The 22,962-nt window shown below is 52.9% G+C and overlaps 6 protein-coding genes across 6 annotated transcripts; 2 read left to right on the top strand and 4 right to left on the bottom strand.

The window, feature by feature from the left end:
- Window positions 1–194: 194 nt before the first annotated feature.
- On the bottom strand, window positions 195–2,931 carry AAFC00_006743 (uncharacterized protein; the record flags this gene model as incomplete). The annotated part of the gene is made up of 3 exons (XM_069346740.1): window positions 195–1,019; window positions 1,076–2,770; window positions 2,836–2,931. The coding sequence occupies 3 exons, from the start codon at window positions 2,929–2,931 to the stop codon at window positions 195–197; spliced, it is 2,616 nt and encodes an 871-aa protein (XP_069199619.1).
- A 525-nt stretch (window positions 2,932–3,456) lies between these two features.
- Window positions 3,457–5,259, top strand: AAFC00_006742 (uncharacterized protein; the record flags this gene model as incomplete). The annotated part of the gene is made up of 1 exon (XM_069346739.1): window positions 3,457–5,259. The coding sequence occupies one exon, from the start codon at window positions 3,457–3,459 to the stop codon at window positions 5,257–5,259; it is 1,803 nt and encodes a 600-aa protein (XP_069199618.1).
- A 3,401-nt stretch (window positions 5,260–8,660) lies between these two features.
- AAFC00_006741 (uncharacterized protein) lies at window positions 8,661–10,353 on the bottom strand (the record flags this gene model as incomplete). Its single annotated transcript, XM_069346738.1, has 3 exons — window positions 8,661–9,518; window positions 9,575–10,170; window positions 10,227–10,353. 3 exons carry the CDS (start codon window positions 10,351–10,353, stop codon window positions 8,661–8,663), a joined length of 1,581 nt encoding a protein of 526 aa, XP_069199617.1.
- Window positions 10,354–14,753: 4,400 nt separating this feature from the next.
- On the top strand, window positions 14,754–18,128 carry AAFC00_006740 (uncharacterized protein; the record flags this gene model as incomplete). Its single annotated transcript, XM_069346737.1, has 1 exon — window positions 14,754–18,128. The coding sequence occupies one exon, from the start codon at window positions 14,754–14,756 to the stop codon at window positions 18,126–18,128; it is 3,375 nt and encodes a 1,124-aa protein (XP_069199616.1).
- A 704-nt stretch (window positions 18,129–18,832) lies between these two features.
- Window positions 18,833–20,074, bottom strand: AAFC00_006739 (uncharacterized protein; the record flags this gene model as incomplete). Its single annotated transcript, XM_069346736.1, has 1 exon — window positions 18,833–20,074. One exon carries the CDS (start codon window positions 20,072–20,074, stop codon window positions 18,833–18,835), a length of 1,242 nt encoding a protein of 413 aa, XP_069199615.1.
- Window positions 20,075–20,941: 867 nt separating this feature from the next.
- AAFC00_006738 (uncharacterized protein) lies at window positions 20,942–22,502 on the bottom strand (the record flags this gene model as incomplete). The annotated part of the gene is made up of 5 exons (XM_069346735.1): window positions 20,942–21,962; window positions 22,025–22,124; window positions 22,185–22,257; window positions 22,317–22,394; window positions 22,461–22,502. The coding sequence occupies 5 exons, from the start codon at window positions 22,500–22,502 to the stop codon at window positions 20,942–20,944; spliced, it is 1,314 nt and encodes a 437-aa protein (XP_069199614.1).
- Window positions 22,503–22,962: the final 460 nt, after the last annotated feature.

The raw sequence follows: 22,962 nt of genomic DNA, 5'->3' as shown, positions 1-22,962 counted from the left end.
GATCTTGGGAATAGAACGATCTAGAGTCGAATACAGCATGCAGTGTACATATCCTGCCAACTCTCCCTCATTGCATAGAGTATCCGAGCTTTTGTCTAGATCTATACAGAACAGCCACCACATGCGCCCACATTCTCCAACGTCACATTCCGCCATGTCGAGCAAAAAGAACAGCCCGCCCCGACTCAGCGAACTCATTCCTCAGCGCCGCCAGAGGCAACCACATTCCCAACGGCAAAAGTCGCGTCACACCACTCAGCAAAGACATCCGCAGCCCAGACCTCGTCCTCCCTGCCCTTTCCCTTCTTGTTCATCTTGGCGATCTTGATCTTTTCGTTATTTGCAGAGACGTTCCTCTCGATCCACTCCTCGTACGACAGGATGACCTGGTCGCGCACGGCGGCGACGAGCGTCTCGCGCGTGCGCGCGTCCTCGATGTATTCGTCTAGGCGTCTGCGGAGGGTGACGATTTCCTTCTGCGCGATGCCGCGGGCGGCGACGGTCGCTTTGTTCGCTGCCGTGTTGAGGTCTTGATCTTCTGCGTCTTCGTTGGTTCTAGAGGATGAGAGATGCTCTTGGTGGAAATGCGACAGCGGCGCGGTGATGCGCGACGAGTAGGCCGTCACAAAGTCGTTGATGACGCTCCTCAGCCGGCCGTCTAGCTCGACTTTGGCGTCGAGCATGTTCTCGACCACTTTTGGAACCAACAGCCCTCCGCCTGAGGACACGGCGATTTTGACCCATGCTGTCGGGTTCCATAACCCGCCGATTATGCCTTTGCCTTTGATCTCGTAGAACTTGTTGGTCAAGGCGGAAAAGTCAAAGGAGATTTCGGGGGATGAGGTCACGTATTCGATGTCGAAGGCTACGATTTGTTGTTTTAGTCTGAGCAGATGCGAGATCAGGAACAGTCGGGCGTCGGTTGGGGAGCTTTGGCGCGAGATGTGGAGGGAGGCTGTCACGAGCGATTGGGTCGTGCTGTGCACGATTCTGTGGGCCAGGTCGTCGAAGACGGTGGACTGTGGTTTCCCGTTAGTTGCTGGTCTGGTCTTTGTTGAAATCAAATTAGACGTACGTTGACCAGTCGGTAGATGCGACTCAGAAGCCACGCTGCTTTGCGCAACGTCGGATACGAAGTCGTCGATTGCTTTTCCACATTGCCGAATTGCGACTCGAACACGCTGGCGCCTCCGTCATCTTCATCGACGATCATGGGCGTCTTCGGTATCGCAGACTGCGCATCGGCAGACCCCTTCCGTCCAGACAGAGGCACGCGTTTGCCCGTCGTCGTGACGGTCGATGCTCGTCTCGCTGTGGCGGGGTAGTCCAAGTCTTGGGGTGTGGGTTTGTAGTTTTCGATGTCGTCTCGCAGGACAGCCTGAGCCAGAAAGACGAGTCGTGTCTGAGCGTCTTCGAGGGCAGGCTGGATCAAGGGGGCAAAATCGAGGCCCTTCTTCGGCGGTCGGCCCTCACTGGGAGAGTCGATGTCGTCCTCGTCCTCTTCTTCCATGAAGCGCGTCTGGATAAAGGTGCATAGCTCGCAGAGTCTCAAGATGCGGGTCTCGTGGATGGTTTTGGGTCGCAGATGATCATACAGGGGCTCGAACAGGGCATCAAGAAACTCGTACAGACCGTCGGAGCCAGAGAACCAGTCGTTCCACAGATCGTGCTCGTCCAAGCAGATTCCGCGCACAAAACCTATGGCGCTGCGGGCGAAAGTGACAAGATCGCCGGCGGCATCGTCCAGTGCTGCGATTTCGTGCATGCGACGAGTGATGATGGGAAACAGAAGCCTGCCTCTGGTGGTCGAGTAGCTCTGGTGGAGTTCGTTGACAAGACTCTGGTATTCGGCCTCGCCGCCGGCGTCGGCTCCAGGCGCCAGGACGGCTCGCTTCTGGATCTCGTAACCGAGCTGCTTTAGTTCGGGAGCGCCGACTCTGAACTTGGCATACAGCAGAGCAGCTTGCGTGGTGTCATTGAGCTGCTTGTCGGCGATGCGCTGGGAGACGTCGGCGGCCAGAGAACGTAGAGAGTTTGTAAAGTGGACGCGGATCAGAGTCAGAGCTCGCGTGAGCAACAGACGATAGCGAGAACGATATGTGGCGGCTTCGCTGTGGGCGGGATGCTCCTGCATGTACTCGAGACAATTGTCCAGGTTGGCCAGCATTTCAGGAAAGTCCTTGTCGCGGACCAAGTTGGTGGCGCCGGGAGCATTGAGTCTCCTGGTCATGGGCTCGAGGTAGGCATAGTAGCGCAGGTTGTCGGCGACGTCGTCGGCCAGGGCGGTGACACGGCGCTGTTCAGTGACGAGCGACTCGCACTGGGCTTGGAACGCGGTGGTCTGGGCCTCGACCGCCTTGAACGAGTCGGACAGCGAAGACAAGAGGCTCAGGGTCGAGCTTGTGCTGGCGAGCAGAGAGTCGAGGTGGTCGTGAGAGAGCTGCAGCTCCTCCTGATAGCAAGCGTAGTCGCGGTGACTTTCTTCCAGCAGCTCGTCCTCGAGATGCATGTACCAATCGGCGAATTCAAGGTCGGAGCGGAGAGAGGAGCCATGGGCAGAGGCAAAGTCCAGACTTGTCTTCCTGCCGTGGTGCAGCTTCTTGGCCTTGGTCTTGTTCGTGTTGGCCAGCAGAGCATGGTGGAAGTCGGTGTAGGACTGGGCGCGACGGGCCAAGGTGGCTTCAGGAGGGCCGTCGAGGAGACTGACTTCCTCGTCGAGTTCGACGACGGGTGGCTCCACTACTGCTACAGCATCAGTCTTGTCCGAGTCCTGCGAGGGTGCATCAAAGATCAGAAAAGACCTGCCCTCTTTGTTTTGTTCTGTGGCGCGCTTACATTGGGTTGCTGCAATAACGAAGCTCTGCGCTTGTGTTTTGACTTGTCGTCGGCGGTGCTTGCGGCGGGGACGAAGGCGCCGTACCAGTCGTCCATGTTGGGTGTTGCGGCAGCGGCGTGCAGATGCAAACACGAATGCAGAGGAGGGGGCAATTTTGGGGTGCGGTGTTGTTTTGATATCTTGGTGTATGGTGATATACCTTTGTACAGCCCAAAGATTACTCCGTAATGCTTCAGTTGTTTGATGATGATCAGTGACCCTGACCAAAGCAACACTCGACGAGGGCTGAGCCGGCAGCCGCTATCTGGAACTACCTGAGGTAATCTAGAGGTATCTTTGTACCAAGGTACAAGGTACAAGATACAAGGTACAAGGTACAAGATGCAAGGCACTTGCATGGGACTACGAAGTAGGTGGAAACAGAAAAGAAGAGCTCGGGCCTCTGAATCGTGAGATCATCGAAGGGTCCGCGATGGTCGATTCTGTGGGGTTCGGCCAATGGCAGACGAGACAATTGTTGCTGGGAGCTGATTTCCATCTCTCCTCGACTTTGCTTCTGTGTTCCCATTTCCTGTTCATCAATTCAATCTCTCCAGGCCGATCTTTGCACCGACCAAAAGATGCTTGCCAGCAGGATCAACCCCAAGCCATTGAACGCACCCGTCAAGAAAGCCGCCTTCACCAGAGCATCTCTCCAGTCCCGAAGCCGCGCACCCTCTGCCTCTCGAGTGGCCACTGCCGCCTCCCGTGCCGAGCGTCAACAGCAGCACCTGGTCAGATCCGTGGCCTTTGTAGCCCTAGCCGGCGGCTTGGCCACTGCCTCTCAGTACTATCTTCACAATGGCCGCATAATCAGAGAGGTGCACGCCGAGGCCGCTCCTCAAGACGACGAGGCGGAGCCGGTGTTCGAGAAGAGGCGGAAGAAGGTCGGTGCGTCAAAGGAAGAGACGAGAGACGCCATCAGCTCGCAGCATCTGCAGGTCAAGAGGTCGTGGGAGGATCCGGGAGTCTACGCCTGGGGAAGCAACACCGGCCGAGTCGTCGCCCCCGATTCCCCCGACGCCTTCATCAAGAGTCCGCGACGCATACCATTCTTTGATGGAAAGCTGCTCCGTGACATCAAGCTCGACCGTAATTTTGGCGCTGCGGTTGACGAAAAAGGCAATCTACTGCAGTGGGGTGTCGCATACTCGAGAGAAACGACGAGCCCTACGCACACCCTCAAGGGCAAGGATCTGATTTCTCTAGCTGTCTCCAAGGACCGCATCCTCGCCCTTTCCTCTTCTGGCACCGTCTACAATGTTCCCGTGTCTGCCGAGGACCAGGCCACCGGCGTCAAGCGATCCGAGAGCAGCTGGATCCCCTTCTGGTCCTCGACTGCGCCCATCAGCTACAGAACCCTGCAACCCAAGGACCTGACGTGGAACGAGAAGATCAAGAGCGTGGCGGGTGGGCAAGAGCATGCTTTGTTGTTGACGTCCAAGGGCCGTGTCTTTTCCGCCGCCTCGGCCACGGATTCCTTTCCCGAGCGAGGACAGATGGGCATTCCGGGACTGACCTGGATGACCAAGCCCCCAGGCCCCTTCGATCAGCCCCACGAGATCACCACTCTAAAAGGCTTTGAGATTTCCCAGGTCGCATGCGGAGACTACCACAGTCTCGCCCTCGACAAAGACGGCCGCCTTTTCGCATTCGGCGACAACTCCTCGGGACAACTGGGTTTCGAGTACACCTCCGAGTCCGCCGTCATCGACAATCCCGCCCTCGTCCCCACCCAGAAGCTCTATGCCGGTACATGGCAAGTCCCCGTCGTGACCAAGATCGCAGCAGGCGGCAACAACTCGTACATGGCCGTCGACGCCACCAAAGTCGCCTCTCAGGGCTCCGACGACATGCGCGGACTCGGGCGCGTGACGGCAGACACTTTCGCATTCGGCTCGGGTATCTACGGCACACTGGGCAACAGCAGATGGACCCACGTGCAGCCCACGCCGACCAAGATGCCCGCCTTTTCCTCGCTGTTCGAATACGACGAGATCAACAACAAGACGGTGCCCATCCGTCTCTCGCGCCTATCGGCAGGCGCCACGCACGCAGCGGCCGTCATGGCCAACGTCACATACACCAGCGCTTCGGCAGCATCCTCGAGTTCCGAGAACGACACCAACTGGGGCGCGGACATCCTGTTCTGGGGCGGAAACGAGCATTACCAATTAGGCACCGGCAAGAGGAACAACGTCAACACGCCCCTCTATATCCAGCCGCTGGATCAGGTGGCAGAGAAGAAAATCAGGAGGGGAGAAGAGCACAGGTTCCAGATCACGCCGCGGTCGACGGTCAGGTTGCCCGATGGTCGCAAGGTGAGTATGGAGCAGAGGGTCGAGTGCGGCAGGGCTTGCACCGCGGTTTACTCTGGCGTATGATGATCCCCTTGCCCCTTTTCGTTTCGTCTCTTGTATGTATACCTACGATAGTTGGCCCTTGGTCCCATTTTCTCTTCTGCCACAGGCCTTGATTTGACTCCCTGTTTCTCATCTCTCTCTCCTTCTCGATTGCTCAACAATTCACACTTTACGCTTTAAACACAAAACACTATATCATATCATGTACATAAAGAACAAGCAAACAAACCTCACAATCATCATGACCCCCATATCTCTGTTACAAAGTGATATGATGCTCACATCATCTCGCTGTCCTCTGTTCCTTTTCTTTTTTTCTTCCCCCAAAGTCCGAAGATAGAGAGGGAGAAGGAGGAAGATGGAAACATGTCTCTGTTCATCACTACCATTACCATCATCATCATAGTCGAAGACGAAGAATGCCAAGCCCCTCGTCAAACCCCGAAAAAGCCCTTGCCTGAATCTTGCAAGTCTTTGATTCTCTGGCCTGCGAGGCGTAATTTACGTTTTCCCGGTCTCCTCGTCGTCGTCGTCGTCGCTGCCATTGTTTCCATCCTCGTTATTACATTGGCTGACTCGCGCTGCTCGTGGTCCTGCGGCTGTCCTCTCGTTTCCTCCGTCGATGATATGCATGAAGATGGGAAGCGGCGTTTGAACCATAACGTGGATTCCGCCAGGCATGATAACGTCGCTGATGTCGTCGAAGAAGGAGAGGAGCAGCCTAGTGTCAGACTGAGGATCGGCAAGGAGGCGGCATTGTTTTTGTTTTGAGGTCTGTCGTCTCTTGTTTCGTTCATGTGCGCGTTTTTGTCGCTGCTGTTGTACACGTCGTCGTCGTCGTCGTCGTCGTCGTCGTCGGAATTGCCATTGATTAATCTGTCGATGGCGGAGAAGTAGTCTTCTTCTTCTTCTTCTTCTTCTTCTTCTTCTTCTTCTTCTCTTGCTGCTTCTCCCCTTTTCGTCTCTGTTGTCTCGAGTCGACCCCTGTTCGAGGCCTTTGAGTTCTTTCCTTTCGGAAACGGAGGGCTGCAATGATGGATCAGCCGGGTCATCGTCTCCGCGTTCTCACTTTCAGAACAAGAAGAAGAGAGTGACGGATACAAAAAAGTAAAGACTCGACAACATACCTGACTCTCTCCCACTCCCCCTCTACCCCCACTACCCCTTCTCTCTCGTCCTGTTCCGCTTCCCACCGCTTCCTCTCGCACCCAACGACCCCGACACATCTCAGTTGAGAAAGCCGCGCAAACTCCGCCAAACACTTCCTCCCGACGCCACTCTGTCCTCTCAAGACCACATACTCCAGACGCCCGAACGTATCGTTGCCAGGCGAGGTCGAGACGAGTCTGCTCCAGCCGGCTATGGTGGAGTCGGTTACGCAGTCGCCTGGTGGGTTGCTTTCGCGTTTGCTGTTTTTCTGCGGCCAAGTGCAGGCTATATGGAGAGACTTGAGGTTTTTCATGGCGCTGATCTTGATGAGTTCGCGCGAGGGGAGGGTGTGGTTCTTTAGTGTCAGCGTGGTCAGCCAGGCGAAGACGCTGCTGTTGTTGTTGTTCTTGTTGAAACTTGACGGAGGTGGAGATGTCGACAAGGTAGAGATAGGGATGAGAGGGGAGTTGATGCATAAGTAGACGTTGAGATTCGCTTCTGGTCTTGGGACTCGGCGGTTGAGGGTGCGTGGTATCGTTGCTGGTGTTCTAAAAACTTTCCTGGTGGGCGGGGAGAGAGGAGCAGGTGGTGATTGGGGCGAGTGCTCGACTTTCTCCTGTTGTCTGTCTCTTTGGCTTCGAGACTCGGCATTGATGAGATGACGGGCTAAAGTGAAGAGCTGCCAGCTTCGTACGCTGTCTAGTGCACTATATTGTAGTCATACACTTTCAGCGCTGTCATTTCGTGAAGCTTTTCAATCTTTATTCCATGCTGATGAAGTCAAACGGAATCACTGCTACATGAGGCCCTCGTTCCCTATGCACAGCTTTCATTGCTTCGAGATATACAAGTGACGTTGGTTCGTGAGGTCGAACGAGCGCAGTATTCCCTCTCCACTCTTATCATCAACTAGTGAGACAGTAACAGAAACAGCAGAGAAAGAGACCACGAGACAGAAAAAAAAAAAGAGAGAGAGAGAGAGAGAGAGAGAGAGAGAGAGAGAGAGACGATGCACCCCAAAGAGAAAGCCAACAACAAGAAAACTCACTTCTTCTTCACCTCCCCCCAAATCCTCTCTAACAAAACCTCCGACCCATCCAAACACGCCACCAGCACCTCCGGCTCGACAAGATCCAGATTCCACAAGACGGCTCTCATAGCCATATCCTGCAATTTCTCGACCCTTCCCATTCGCACATCATCCGCTTCAGAGCCTTGGCTCTTTCGAGCCGGCTTCTGGCCTATACAGCGATAGAGAAAGGAGGAGTCGCCTCTGACGTCTTTAACGTCTCTCTTTGAGCAGAGGTAGGGGTGGGACGGACGGGATTTTATGATCTGCTCTGTATAGACTGCGCCTGTGTGCGTGTCGTAGCGGGTCTTTTTGGTGAGGGGCATTATTGCTGATAGCTGGTGCTTTGCACCTTTTTCTTGTTTTTGGAGGGGCTGCGTCTTGTTGACTGCCCCGAAGAGAAGACCTTTGGTAAATTGCAGAAGCAGACAAGTGAAAATGTCAGAAATTAATGGCTGGAAAGGTTGATGTGCATGTATCTTGCCGTGCTTCGGTGATAGTATGTACAGATACATGCACCCGGCTCCATCATGCAATCGTGGGTAATGAAGGACAAACGCTCCAGAAATCAATGTGTGAACGACATGAGCCAAGAACACGGAGAGGGTGGTCCTTCAATTGTTATCCAAGAGTACCGAGGAGTGATAAGATACGTAAGAAGTGGCAAAGACACAGAAGGGTCAGACAGTGCTTGTAATGCTATCGTGCGTTTGTGTATGCTGTTCGTCGTGCTGCTTCAGGAACGAAAATGGAAGACCGAACAACTCTCATAGTGTCAAAAGAGATGCCGAGTCAACGTCATGTTACACTACATAGCGCGCCAGTATCTATGTTGTAACAATATTTACGAGTAGCTTCTCACAGCAGGCGGGCGTCGGAAATGGTCTTAATCGACACTGCTTGTCCAGATGATACTTTAACCTGCATGAGCTGACAACTACGTATGGAGTCAACTACTTCTCTCGTCACCTTGTTCGTGAATCACATCACTTCATAGAATGACATGAGCATAAAACCGTTCCAAATTTTGCGGACTACAAGATACAGTACAAAAAAGAGCCAGCTACAGATGACTCTGGGTCATCATTTGCAGATACCAAGTTCCGATATATTCCCTTCGCGCCCGTCTGTCAAACATGTTCGAACAGCCATCAGGACACGAATACAACAAGAAAAAGCAAAAGAGATTGTAGCATCTCATAATCTACAACTCATCGTGGTCATCCATCTGGTCGTCAGAGTCGTCCATGACAGCAGAGGCAACAGCCTCGGCAGCTCCCGAAGCCTTCGATGCGATCTTCTCCTTGATACCAGATGCGGCCTTCTCGGTGGCAGCTGCGGCTTGCTCGGGCATGCCCTCGGTCTCGACGGCCTCGGCATCATCCTTCTTGCTGTGAGGGTCGACCTTGTTGCTACCGTTCTCAGTGATGAAGTTGGCAAGGTCCTCAGCGGTCCTTGAGCCACTGTACTCGATGGGGTTCTTCTTGTCCTTGGCGGTGAAGAGCTTGATGGTAGGGAAGCCCTGGATCTCATCGGGGACATCGTTGAGGGTAGCATCGACCTTGGCGACGGTGACCTTGTCGGAGAAGCCCTTGAACATGGTACCGAGGTCATCGTACTTGGGAGCGAGAGCCTTGCAGTGACCGCACCAAGGGGCGTAGAACTCGACAAGGACATCCTTGGTCTCGTCAAGAACAATGTCGTCGTAGTTCTTGGCGACAACAATGGTGACAGGTCCATCCTGCTTGGGGATGGGCTCACTCTTGATGCTTGGCTCGACCTTGCCACCGACAAAGTCGTCAAGGAACTTGCCAACCTCCTTCTCAGTAAGCTTGCCGGCGAAGGGGAACTTCTGGTTCTTCTGGGTGTCCTGGATCGCGAATGCGGGCCACTTGCCGACCTCGAGATTCAAGTTGGCAGCGTGCTGACCGAAAGCCTTTGCGTCAATGGTGGCGAAGTTGACCTTGCCCTTTTGCTTCTGTGCAATGGGCTTGAGGGTCTCGGAAAGAGACTCGCGCTCCTCGGGAGTCTCGGCGAAAATGTAGGCGAGAGGGATACCAGCCTGAAACATCACAAGTCAGCCGAATGCACAAGTAATCAGTACCAAATAAGACTTACGGCCATGTAGCCAGCGTAAGTCTCGGGGCCAACCTCTCCAATCAGAGGGGTGGATGCAGTCTTCGCGAAATCCGTGACTGTGGTCTCGTCAAACTTCTCCTGGAAGACGCTCTTGCCCTCGTCGAAGCTCTTGTAGAGGACGATGGCGGGTTGCTTGACACCCTCAGCCTTGGCGAGAGCGGCGTCGTTGGTGGCACCGAACAGGTAGTTGTCCCTGAGGGAAGAGGCGACGCTGGTGAAGGTCTCGTTGGAGGCCTTGTCATCGGCGGCGAAGTATGCAACAAGGACAACCTTGTCGGCGATCTTGAACTCCTCGAGGGTAGACTTGTCAACGGTGGAAACAGCAGGCATAGACTGCTTTGTCATGTAGGAGACGATGGCCTGAGCCTTCCTCTGTCCGCTGTATGGGGTGATGCTGTCGGCGCCACGGAAGACCTTGAGGGTGGGGTAACCCTCGACACCGTACTGCTTGCAGAGATCTACCTCCTCGGTGCAGTCAATCTTTGCCAATGCAATCTTCTTCTCCTTGAGGGTGGTGGCGGCCTCCTCGTACTCGGGAGCGAGCGCCTTGCAGTGACCACACCATGGGGCGAAGACTGATGGTTTATGTTGTCAGTACGGGCAAAGAAGGACTTGGTGATGAAACACTCACACTCTGCGAGAACGAGGTCGTTCTCCTCGACGAATCCCTTGAAGGTGTCTGTTTTGAGATCATGCACATCAGATGCAGCAGCCAGGGCGGCAGCACCCAGTAATCCAAGGGTGGCGAAGTTGCGCATGTTTACTGTTTCTCTATTCAATACAGAATTTCCAGGATGATTGAACAGGGGATGGACAGAGATCGAAGAGAAGATGGAATAAAGGAGTAGAGGAAATAGTAGTGATAGAAAGTGCAACGTAGCCAGCTCCAGCTAAGGAGATGTGTTAATCAAGACCAGGACCCTGTGAAACCCCCATCGGTCTCGGCGGCGATACGTTCCGCGAGCTGTGGCTGCTTGGAAATCTCCTTGAGACCAACTGGCAGCTCGCTTCACTATTTCTGGAACGGTCGCCGAAGGTTGTTACAGTATGGTACAGTACCTCTGAACCAGTCTCACATGTTGGTGTTCAATCATTACACATCATCACTTTCTGGCCGGGACATTTGCTTGTTCGCCTCAAGTGATTCTAGAGCTTCCTGACGGTCCATCTCGAACAAGCTCTGCTACTAACTACATCTTAAGTCCGCTTCAGTGTTATCGATTGTCCCAGGTCACAACTGCAAGTATCCTGCACCACAAAATGTAGGCCCTAGAATCCAAGACCTGTAATCTTCATTAAAAGCGTCTGGCAGCCTGTCCTTTTGCGAACGCATTATATTATTATAGCAGACCTTCCGCTCGCGTTATTGTGCTAATCGTCTTCTGTTCCCCGCACTGTCCTCGCATTTATTTCTGGCTCCACAGCCATGACCGTCAGGTGTTCTCTTGCTAGGGCTGCGCCTTCTCTCTTTCCTCTCTCCACGTCTACGAGGCAGAGGATCGGTAGCGGCAAAGCAATCAGAGCGGCAAGAGACCAAAAGGCCTACAATCATAGTCAGCAGGTGGATTGTCTTTGATTCCACGTCCCACGTCACTTACCGGCCGGATTTCCCCTGTCATGTCAGTGATGGCGCCTACTATCACTGGCCCAAAGATGCTGCTTCCTTTGTCTGTGACTGCATACAATGCATAGAAAGCTGCTTCGCTTCCTTCGGGTATCAGTTCGCCGAAGAGACTACGAGGTGTCAGCGCCAGACATAAAGATCCCACAGCGGATCAGTCTCACCTTCTGCAATAACTCCCCAATCCACCTAGCACAAGACCATAGACTGCACCAAGAGGATACATCTCCCATGGCTGCTGTAAGCCACCCACACCAGCACGCTGGACAGCTGGGATATACCCTATCAGTCCATAGATAGGAATCAACTCGAAGATACAGATACACGCAAGGATTGTTTGAATTGGTGTCAACCCCATCATTCCACTGACTTTGGACCACGAGAATGCACCAATCACTCCCGATAGTGTCGTGATCACGTTGATTGCAGCTAGCGCAGCAGGACGCATCCCTAGACTTGTTTTGGCAAATAACACAGCTGTGCCGCTGACCGTGGCGATGGCATCTGAAATCATGAACCACGCTGCAAGGAAGAGGAGAACATCCTTGAGTTTTCTGGCGCGGACGACTGTGTGTCCAAGGTTGATCCACGAGTACGCAAGATATCCAGACCATGTCCGTCTGCTGTTACCCGAGTCGTTCATGGCAGACAGTGGCGGCCCCGGTCGAGGCCTGAGGCCCCAAGCAGCGGGAATGGTGAAGACCAACCACCATAGTCCAACCGTGAAAAGCACTAGCCGAAGGGAGAAGGTAGTCGATCCAGTGCTAACGACGATAAACATGGATAGCGTCTGAAGTGTGACGGCACCGATATAGCCTATTCCCATCGCATATGATGATATTTCTGTCGATATTCGCATTTCTCTCGAGTATTTGGGTTGTAATGCACAAACTGGCTCTGTTGACGCTGATGAAAGCAGACGTGTCGACTCGTTTAGTCCATCACTTCCGCTCAAGCGAGACCCGCTTCGTTCATTTTGCTTTTTGCAAGAAGTCAGTATATCTCCTAATCTCTACTGGGCTGCTCTACCAATGGTCTGTGTCCTCAAAGCAAGGATGCAAACAAAAGTGGAAAGCTGCCACAAAATCGACGCATCTTGTCTTGCCACAAAAATAAAAACATGAATGCTCTCACATACAGTCTGTTACATGAGAAAAAATATCAGTAAAGTATTGACTCTTACCTCGGTGAAGCTGCTTTGATCCCGAATCTGTCGTTCGCCCCTCCGGACGTAGGGATGCCATCTGACGAGCACTGGGAGAAAAGAATTCAACAGCACAAAGGATGATGCACAACAGACGTTACTAATTATGGCGAATATGGCGGCCAAGAGGTACACTTTGCTCGTGATCAGAAGGAATAACATTGTGGAAATCGCGCCCACGATGGCAAAGGCCAATAGTAGAGCTTTTCGAAATCTACCATGATCTGCTGCTCCGGAGAACGTGATGACAATGATCGATTGGAGAAATACAGAGATGCTGAATGTGTACATGGCAAAAGAAGCTGTGTTGACCTCAACGCCTAAGATTGAGACGATGCATTGCCCATTGTTTTTGTTCGCACTGTCGAGATCGGGAGCTCCGTGCAATGCACTCGTGCAAGGGATTGATCTGTCAGCTTGAAGGAAGCCTCGTTCACGAGCTAATTGCTCCAGTGTGATAGGAATGAAACTGTCATATGATTAGTTTCCACATTGCCCCTATGACCGTGAAGTCGTCTTCAAAAGCTTACCTTCCCACACCACATATGATAAATACTTCGGCGGCAAAAGAGTAGGCATAAAATCCGAATAGCTCCTTCCTACTGGTTGGCCGATCATCTTCACCAGGATAACTTAGAACTCTTTGATATTCATCATCGTCCGATGCATCTTGCCCACAAGTCGGCCCCATAATGGTAGATCCAGACGAGGATCTTTCGTCATCTGCAAAGTCCTCGGTCGTTGCCGAGACAGGAGGTGATGTTGAAGGAGAAGGAGAAGGTTGCGGTTGATGCACGCGGCCGACGACTTTCTGGGGTCCGGCGTTCATGCCATCCCCAAACATGTGGAGAAACAGCCAATCAGCTCTGCGGGCAAGGTGTACCTACGAAGATCTTGGCCTTCTCCACCAGGAACGAGCTGTGTCGATCGACGAGAGATGCGTCGAGCGGGAAGCTGCCTTTACATGAATGAAGTCGAAGATAGAACAATCACCTTATCTGCGACCTACAGGTAGGGGCGGGCGTGGCATCTCTGACCTGCCTGTCAAATCTAAGGTGATAAGCTGGGGCCATAGTTACATGTGCGGCGACAGGCGCGCGTGACGCTAGCCTCTTGATAGTGTTGCACGCATGGCTATAATGGACAGTACTCTGTACCGATGCCTCGTGCAGAGTATACCTTACCGAGAATCACAATACCTTACTTGTATAGCAGTATACAGGTGATGAGTTCCAGCAAACTGCGAACCGTCAATAGTGACGGTCCGGTCCGATCCCATGGTCGTCGTGTACAGCACACGTGCCACCTATCTGATCTTATCTAAAGGATCGCAGAGATCCGGATGGTTAACTCGGGTCTTGATATTACAAATAATGTGGATTGAAGCAGATACTCGATCTGGATCGATGAAAGCCATTGCCACTCCTTTTTCTTTTGGCAATTTACAACAAGGAGGAGTGGTTATATCTTGGTGCCGATGTCGAGGCGGTGAGCATCATCTGAAGGTCTTGACCATCGGCTGTCAACGCCAAGCGAAGCAAGCGTACCTGCTTGTGAAAGCAAGAGTTACCATCCTATCGGATCACCACATTGCGCTTCTTGAATTGTCTGAATTCCCATATAGTATTATGAGTGGAGAGAATATAAGTAGCACAAGCTCTAGACCATACCTACCACAAAACAAGACGCGGATTGGATTATATTAATTGTTCTTTGTGACATTATGCAAAAAGCGGCAATTCTTCTGGGTCCCTTTGGTAGAAACGCCGACCGCACATCCTGATTGGCGCAAGCGTTCTCGACCAGCCTCAGGTAAGGAAGGAAGGAACCTGAAAGTGAGGAAGGAACGTGAAGACAAGTCCGTCCTCCACACCCGCACAACGCAACCATTACATCCCACCATCAACCCAACTCTCCTCTCTGGCATCACATACGCATTGTCCATAACCACCTTTCGCATATAGCATTTTGTGATACCAGGATCGCCAAAAGTACAAACTTCGCCTGCACCTTCTGTCAAGTCAAGAAACCACATGCGCCCGGTTGTCAAATACTATTACACCACACACACTGTCACCATATTTACTGGCGCGCATCGCCAACACAGCTATTCGCATTGAATTACAACGCCTCTATTGCTATATAGCCCAGTAGCGCCACCTGACGACATATTGCCATCTTCTCATCTTGCGCGTTTGGCCACCGACCCACCCCAGCCCCCCTTCCCCCAGATACTTCTCTCGAATTCGCTGCGATCAGAAAAGGAAAACAAGTCCAAAGACACGTTGGTTATAGGCAAGGGTCACATGCTGTTTGCGTGCGGTTGAGGGAGTATGCCGGGGCGGCTCGTCATGGATCAACATGCGGTGCAGGGCCCTGTCGGCCTCAAAAAAGATCAGACCCATGCAGCTAATCAAACCAACGGATCATACGAATCTCCTCCCCAGACCAACGGCATTGGCCATTCCGACTTTGCAATGTCAGGCGCTATGGTCGGGAACGAGAATGGCACAAAATCTGCCGCGTTCCCGATGAACGCTTCACCGCAGTCAGGAGCCGGGGATGGCAAGGACGAACACCCTGTCAATCCTGAGGACGACCAAGGGCCTCCTGGATTGGAACACTGGGAGCATACATTTGTGCCTATGGGGAAATTGCTGGAACGTGTTGCTCAGCAGTGCTTCAGCGACCTCACCGAGCTAGTGGACGGCCTTTCTGACATGCCAGTACAACCTGGTCCGCCTGCGATCAACGGGGCTTCAAATCATGCCTCCTCCAGCATTGCGCCGGATCAGTCGGCGGCGAGTATAGAGAAGAAAGTACGCCTCATGAATTTCGCTCAAGACCAAAAGGATAGGTTTCTCAAGACATTGGTTCTCTCCAACTGGGCCCGAAATATGGATGCCATGAATAGTTTAATCGAGCTACGCATGTGGCTACAACAGCAGGATGGATCTTCTTCTGATGTCGCTGACGCTATCATGCGCATGAAGCACAACATGATCGCAGCCAAGATGCCGAATCCAAACATTCAAGGAGCTCTAGAATTGCTGTCTACAGGAAAGGCGCCATGGATGCCAGATATGGGCTATATTCCACCAAAACCATTAAATGCCAAACAGCTTTTGAAAACACTCAAAGACATGAATTTCGCTCTGTCGGTCCGTCTGAATTTACACGAAGAGCTCCCGCCACGCTTCCGGACTTATTCAATAGCAAATGGACGGGCTACATTTGTTGTTGCTGATGAATTCGAAGTGGACCTTGCAGTTGCCGATGAAGATCCCGAATCACCATTTTACTTTATTGACCTCAGGCTACTGTTCGCGAACTCGCCATCTATATCCGACGGAGCAGTGCGGACGAGTCTCGAAATCAAAGTCAACGAGGTTCTGGAAACCGACGGATTGACCGGATGTTATCGCTATCTGCACGACTTTGTCATGACACACAGAACGAACCTTCTTCGATGGCAAGCCTTGGAAATGATGCGTGGCAAGTGGAACGAATGCATTCGTGTCGAGACGATTCATCGCGATTTCGTGGTTCATTACTGGACTGGCCAATCCGGACCGAAAAGTTGGATACAAATTGGTACTAAAAGTAATGCGGCAGCCAGCGAAGCATCAGCGTCCCGAAAACCCCATCTAGGCATCAGATGGATCAGAGAAGGTCAAGACAGTCCGGCGGATGATGTTGACGTTACCAACACGCACCAGTCTATGGAGCAGATACTAGAACAAATCATCGCACGACACATACGTTGGAGATTGGAGTTGGTCGCGAATCGGATGCACGCTCTCTCCGGAAATGAATCTGCCTTAGATGTGGAAATGGAGTATGAGCCAGAAGACTCCCACGAGTGCTCCATGGAAATGCGCTTCAAGCGATTACGAACACCACTAAAATTGCGCATGTCTCCAGTCACGGGCAACTTTGTTCTTTCTCCAGCTAGCCGTATAACGCTCGACGCCGAAAACAGGATCAATGCAGATCGATCTATGGACGCAGCGCAAATACTCTCAATGCTGCACTGCAGACTCTTGCAAGACCAGATCCGCACCCAGGCCCATCGGCTTGGTTGGCTTCCTGTAACAATCGGCAAGCAGGATGATTTCACACGACTATTCGGAAACGATGTTATGCGATGGAGCATCTTCAGCCCACGAAGCTGGGGCGATGAATATGCCATTGCCATGACTTGTTCTCTTCGCGGGGAAAAGTGGTGGGCAATTCGACTCGAACAAAGTGATGTCTCCCAGAGCCGCACGATAAAGAGTGCCGAACGACTACCTGTCACCAATAAGACAACGCCACTTCACAGGGGCGTTCTTATGGAGATAGAGTCCAGATCTGTCGCTCAGATATCTTTCTCGAATATCACAAGACAGCTGCGACAGCGAGGGGTCCAATACGAGCTGCAGCAGGCTCGACCAACGTTCGCGAGCAGTAGCACACAGTCAAGCCAGAATACGACAGTGCTTTACCTCAATTTCAGCGATCTTATGCGGCCGATGAGCGATTCCCTCGCAAAGACTTGGAAAGCGTGGTGCCATGAGGTCATGATACTCACACACCACGGGATGCGCGAAACCTCGACTGAGGGTGAGTCGAAGGTGACACATGTTCTTAAGGCGTCGGTGAAACCACAATCAGCTTCTTGCCTCTCCAAGATCATTAATGTCAACGGGGCGGCCGAAGACTTGGGCATGACATTCTTAGAAAGCGGATCCTGCGCCTTGAAGCTGAACACGAAGTTCGGAGAGGGTTTGGTTGCGTTGATTGAAGCTCGCCTGAAACGCATAGAGCGGACTAAGAACTACATCTATGTCGCCCAGCAGGCCAAACTGCAATTGACGCACACGAGTGTCTCACGACTTGAGTTGCAATACAGCTCTGAGCCCGCACTGTCTGCCGAATTGCTGTTTCCCGAGGAAGCCGATTCAGAAAAGCGGTCGATCAGACTCAGACTCAAGACAGTGGGCAACGACACACCTTTCTCTGCAGACGCGAACCCCCATCGCCAGATTCAACCTCTTCTCCAGAAATTACTCGAGCCGGCAGATGGTACATCATTAGGGACCGGCGACACGCATGAATACGCGCGATTCAGACTATTCCTACAAGTGCTCCAATTCACGCTGCCCGCATCACTCAGTCTAACAGCCCTAGAAAAGGCGGACGCTTCCACAACAGGCATACGATACTCGGCATACTCATTCAAGCACCACAGACTACATTACTCGGCGCCGAAGTATTCCGATGCAAGTTTCGACATCAAGATGCATCCCAAGGACGGACGATACGTTTGGCTAGTCACGTTGTCCTCTTCTGCTGAAAAACAACAAGACCTGCAGGGCAGCAGTGACCATAACGATACCGGATCTAACGGCACCAGTGGCAGTGACGCACAGCAAGCGTCCGAGCTGAGCAAAGCGCTACAAAGCGTATGGACATCATCAGGCGAAGGCTGGGCAGGGCTCATGAAGGGCGCGTTTGCGGAAAAAGACGGCATAGAACACCTGTTGACGAGGCTACATTCCGCCGTGACCGGTGTTAGCCCTCCCTCTGCTCCTGCTGCCACAGAGGATGCATCAGCCTCGTCAGCGGCGCTACAACAGAGTGCTGTGAAACAGACACAAAAGACCAAAAGTGGCGGCGATGGAGCAGGAAATAATGCCAACGCGGAGATAGTGGTTCTGGATTGAGGATGAGGGCGATATTAATGAAATCACTTTCTTTCTCTTCCTTTGCTCTCCACTTTTACATACGGCTAGGGAAGAGAAGAGAAAATGGAAAGGGGAGACAAGATTTACAAAAATCGACGAGCAGCAAGTAAAGGAAATGCAGCAGCAGCGACTCGTGGAATCAACAAGCAAGCGAACTCTTAACGAGATCGAGAAAGGTTTATTCAGCAAGAGTAGGCCGAGGAAAAGGTAGGCAGCTGCGATTGTAGGTAGTGGAAAAGACGAGGAGCTGTCAACGAGAAACAGCGAATGTGAGAAACGATAATACGGTAAAATACGTAATATTACGCGCCTATCTACCTGCCTTTTGATTTGGTGGAAGTAATTAGAAGAAGAAAAGGTGACGAGGAAGTTGTGAAGATGAACGGTGACTGTTGATCTTTGTTTTACTCGCTACAGTTACACTTGAGACATTGTTGATCCATACATCTTCTGTTTCACTGGAACTTTGATCGATGTATAATCACGACTTCTTCCTGGAACGATGTGAGAAAAGTCACAAGTACTCTTCGATAGGGCCGTTCATTCCATTTGTACATTCATCTACATACAGCCATCAAGACAATGAGAATATCCTTGCATATCTACTCAAACCCCACCCCAATTTTTTTTTATCTGCCCTTCTCGATGTGTTCGCATAATGCCGAGCGCAAAAGGAGCAGCATCTACTCTCTAACGATAACGCTGGCCATGCCCATACCAGTGCCGATACACATGCTGATAACACCAACCTGCTCGCCCTGCCTCTTAAGCTCCGGAAGCAGCGTCGCCAGCTGTCTGGCACCAGTGGCGCCAAGCGGGTGACCGAGAGCGATGGCGCCACCCTTCGGGTTGACCTTCTGCTCGTCGATGCCCAGCGCTCTGACGCAGTGCACGGCCTGGGCTGCGAAGGCCTCGTTGATCTCCCAGATGCCGACGTCTGACACGGACAGGCCGGTGTAGTTGAGAAGGGCGGGGATCGCGATGGCGGGCCCGATGCCCATCTCGTCGGGCTTGCAGCCTACGACTTGCGTGCCCGCCCACTTGCCGATGATGTTCTTCTCGAGGCCGAGAGCGGTGGCTGTGCTGCGGCGCATCATGAGCGCTGCGGCGGCGCCGTCGGAGACCTGGCTGGAGTTTCCTGCCGTGGCGGTGCCGTCGGGCTTGAACGCCGGCTTCATGCCCGCGAGGCTCTCGGGCGTCGACTTGGGCCTGATGCCATCGTCCTTGCTGATGGTCACTTGCTCCGTCTGCTCGGGAACTTCGGGGTTCGGGTGGGTGAGGGTTGTGACGGGGACGATTTCGTCGTCGAAGAGGCCGTCGCGCTGGGCCTTGGCGGCTTTCTGATGCGAGGCCGCCGCGAAGGCGTCTTGGTCTGCTCGCGATACGTTGTAGCGCTCTGCCACGTTCTCCGCCGTCAGACCCATGCTCATGATGCAGTCCCGGGCGTCTTTGACGGGCGAGTCGCGCAGCTCCGACCACAGCTGCGTCGGGATGGCGCGGGAGCCGTAGTTGCGCGTCATGCTCTCCATTCCACCGCCGATGCCGACGTCGATGCTGCCGACGGCGATGGCGTGGGCGATGCTGGTTATGGCAGCGAGGCCCGACGAGCACGCTCTGTTGACGGTTTGGAACGAGGTCGTCTCCGGGTATCCGACGTGGGCGGCGGCCATGCGGCCTGCTTTGCTGCCGCCGAGCTCGGACAGCACGGTGCCGATTTGTATGTCTTGCACCAGAGCAGGGTCGACGTTGGGGTTCGCGGCGATGGTGGCCTTCAGCACGGCGGCCAGCAGCTCGTGGTCGTAGGCATCTTTGAATCCACCCTTCTTTGCCCGCGTCACTGGCGTGCGCAGGGACGAGAGGATGACAATGTCTTGGGGTTGCTTGGAAAGGATGTTCTTGACTCCCTTTTGAATAAAGCCTGACATCTTTGCGGTTGTGGGTTTTCAGCGGTGTGGTGATTCACAAGCGAAAGATCACAGCGGTGGCCAAAAAGTCACTTGCTGATGTGAACCGGGGGAGGTGAGTAAGGTAAGGTAAGGCAAGGTACTGTAGGTGGTCGGAAGCAGCACTCTCGACGCAGGAAGAAGAGGAAGATGATCAACAGATACCAATCTTGCACACCTAGTGTTTGTTCAGCTTGTACAATGATACAGTGCCCTACACCTGACGAAACCAAGAAAGGCAGTGAACTAATGGTTCATTCACTTCTCGGTAGCTACCATGGCAGTTGTTTAATACTCTCTATCGAACATCAAAAAAGTCCGGGGAAAGCAAGTCGAGTCGAAAGCCATACATCCGGGGATGCTTGCATCTTGCGTCGGTTCGGAAGTGGGCTTCGGCAGAGCTATCGTCCATGTTCGGGCAGTGTCGGAATCCATGGAGTGTTGCAGGCTGGTCATGACTCTCGATCGGATGCGTGGCCGGTGAATGTTTGTTTATATCGCAAAAGATTGAAAATATGGTAGAAAGTCAGTTAGATAAGATAGATGAGAATGGGTCCGATTGGGTGGTGTCATTGCTGTGTATCAGTCATTGCGTCTCAATGTAGGGTAGAAAAGAAGCATTCGGAGAGGCATCAATCACATGCACATATGCAAAAAGTCGGTATCGGTTGTCAACACACATGAATCCAAGGATCGCTAGGTATATACGACTCAAATGACAACGCAAACACTACAAGAGCCCCCCGATAGAGATTCGTGCACAAGACAGATTGATCGCAAAAGGAAAAACAAAGACGATTCGCCTTGGGATATGAATTATGGAGGAGGAAACTGCACAAAGTGGTGAATCTAGATACCCAAGTTGAACTCAACACCGACATCGATATCACGTGCCATCTTGACAACCTTTGAGAATTGCACCGACTTCTCGGCGGCGGTCTGGAGGTCGTCGATGCTGAAAATCTTGAGGCCAGAGTCGTTGATGATCTGGTTGGCCTTCTCGACGTTGGTACCCTGGAGACGGGCGATGATGGGGATTCTGAGGTTCATGCTCTGCACGACAGAAACAAGTCCCTGGGCGATGGCGTCGCAACGGACGATACCACCGAAGATGTTGACGAAGACAGCGGTGACCTTGGGGTCGCTGGTGATGAGGTCGAAAGCCTGCTTGATGGCCTGAGGGGTGGCACCGCCGCCGACGTCGAGGAAGTTGGCGGGTTGGCCTCCGTTGAGCTTGATGATGTCCATGGTGGCCATGGCGAGACCGGCACCGTTGACGAGGCAGCCAATGTCGCCGTCGAGCTTGATGAAGTTCAGGTTGGACTCGGCGGCCTTGACCTCGTCGGCGTCCTCCTGGGTGACATCGCGCCACTCGAAGACTTCCTTTTGTCTGAACTCGGCGTTGTCGTCAAAGTTGAGCTTGGCGTCCATGCAGAGAACCTTGTGGTCGGAGGTCTCGGAGAGGGGGTTGATCTCGATCTGGGTGGCATCCTTCTCCATGAAGACCTTGTAGAGCTTCTGGATGGTGTCGGCGGCCTCGTCGATGCATTGAGGAGAGAAACCGAGCTGGGTAGCAATGCTCTTGGCCATCTCATCGGTGACGCCCTTGTGGATGTCGACCTTGGTGGTGATGATGGCCTCGGGGCTCTCCTTGGCGACGGCCTCAATGTCCATACCACCCTGGGAGGAAGCGACAATGATGGGAGCCTGGCTGGCTCTGTCCATGAGGACTGCGAGGTAGAACTCCCGTCTGGCGAACTTGCGCTCGACAATGTAGACCGAGTTGCAGATGCGGCCCTTCTCGCCGGTTTGCTTGGTGATGAGCTTGTGACCGATCATCTCGTTGGCGAGGACCTTTGCTTCTTGAGGACTGTGATCGGGAGAACGGTTAGAGGATAAGACCATAATCAAGCAGCAGTGCAGCGGACTGACGAGTAGACGACTCTGACACCACCCTTGAAGCCGGAGTCGAAGTGACCCTTTCCACGACCACCGGCAAGGACCTGGGCCTTGACGACCATGTCATCACCACCTTTTGTCGGAGTTCAATCAGCCCATCTTCCTCTAGTCTTTTGATTCGATTATAGCATACCGATGCTCTTGGCTACCGTCTCGGCCTCGGCGGCAGTGTGGGCGACGGATCCCGCAGGAACACCGATTCCGTACTGTTGGAGACTGTCAGTCGGGCGTATGTTAGGCCAGGCGAAGGGAGGGCGGGCGATACAGATTTGAGGAGCTCGGCGGAGCGGTATTCGTGGATGGACAGGTTTCGTGTTTGTTGGAGACCGACTCTGGGCGCGCCCTGGTCGAGGTTTCGGTGTCAGCGTGTTTTGTTTCTCTTTTCAGCGACAAGAGGAAAAACACATACATTGGCGGCCCTGAGGGCAGAAGCGACCTGTCTGCGGAACATGATTGCGGGACAGAAGGGGGGGTGGATTAATAAGGGAGAAAGGTGGTAAGGAGGGAGGGGGGGGAGAAAGAGATGCGATATCTCTGTTGCTATTGGCAAGAAGCCTTGAAAGAGCTTCACCTCGACGCTTTACCTGCGCTTCACATAAGGTAGTTACCGAATCTCGTAGTTACCGAATCCGACGCTCTTGGATCCCTTGCCCTCGCTCTTGCCTTTCTTTGCCCTTGCTCTTGCCGCAACTATAAGTCGATTGCATAAATCTTGGGATTGTTGCACGAGTCTTGCTTCATGTGCTTTGTGGCTGCTGTGAGTGGTCCACGCGAGTCATGGTCAAATCGAGCATCATACATGAGTTATTCAGACCATTAGTTCGATGAAGCGTGGACAGCGACGACATAACACCTCTTGATACCTGATAATGACTCGAATGGTGAGGTTGCATCTATGTATCAATGTTGAT

The sequence above is a fragment of the Neodothiora populina genome (genome assembly GCF_041146345.1).
Source record: "Neodothiora populina strain CPC 39397 chromosome Unknown canker_contig_8, whole genome shotgun sequence".
NCBI classification, from domain to species: Eukaryota; Fungi; Ascomycota; class Dothideomycetes; order Dothideales; family Dothioraceae; genus Neodothiora; species Neodothiora populina.
This window is presented reverse-complemented; position numbering and strand designations above follow the sequence as displayed.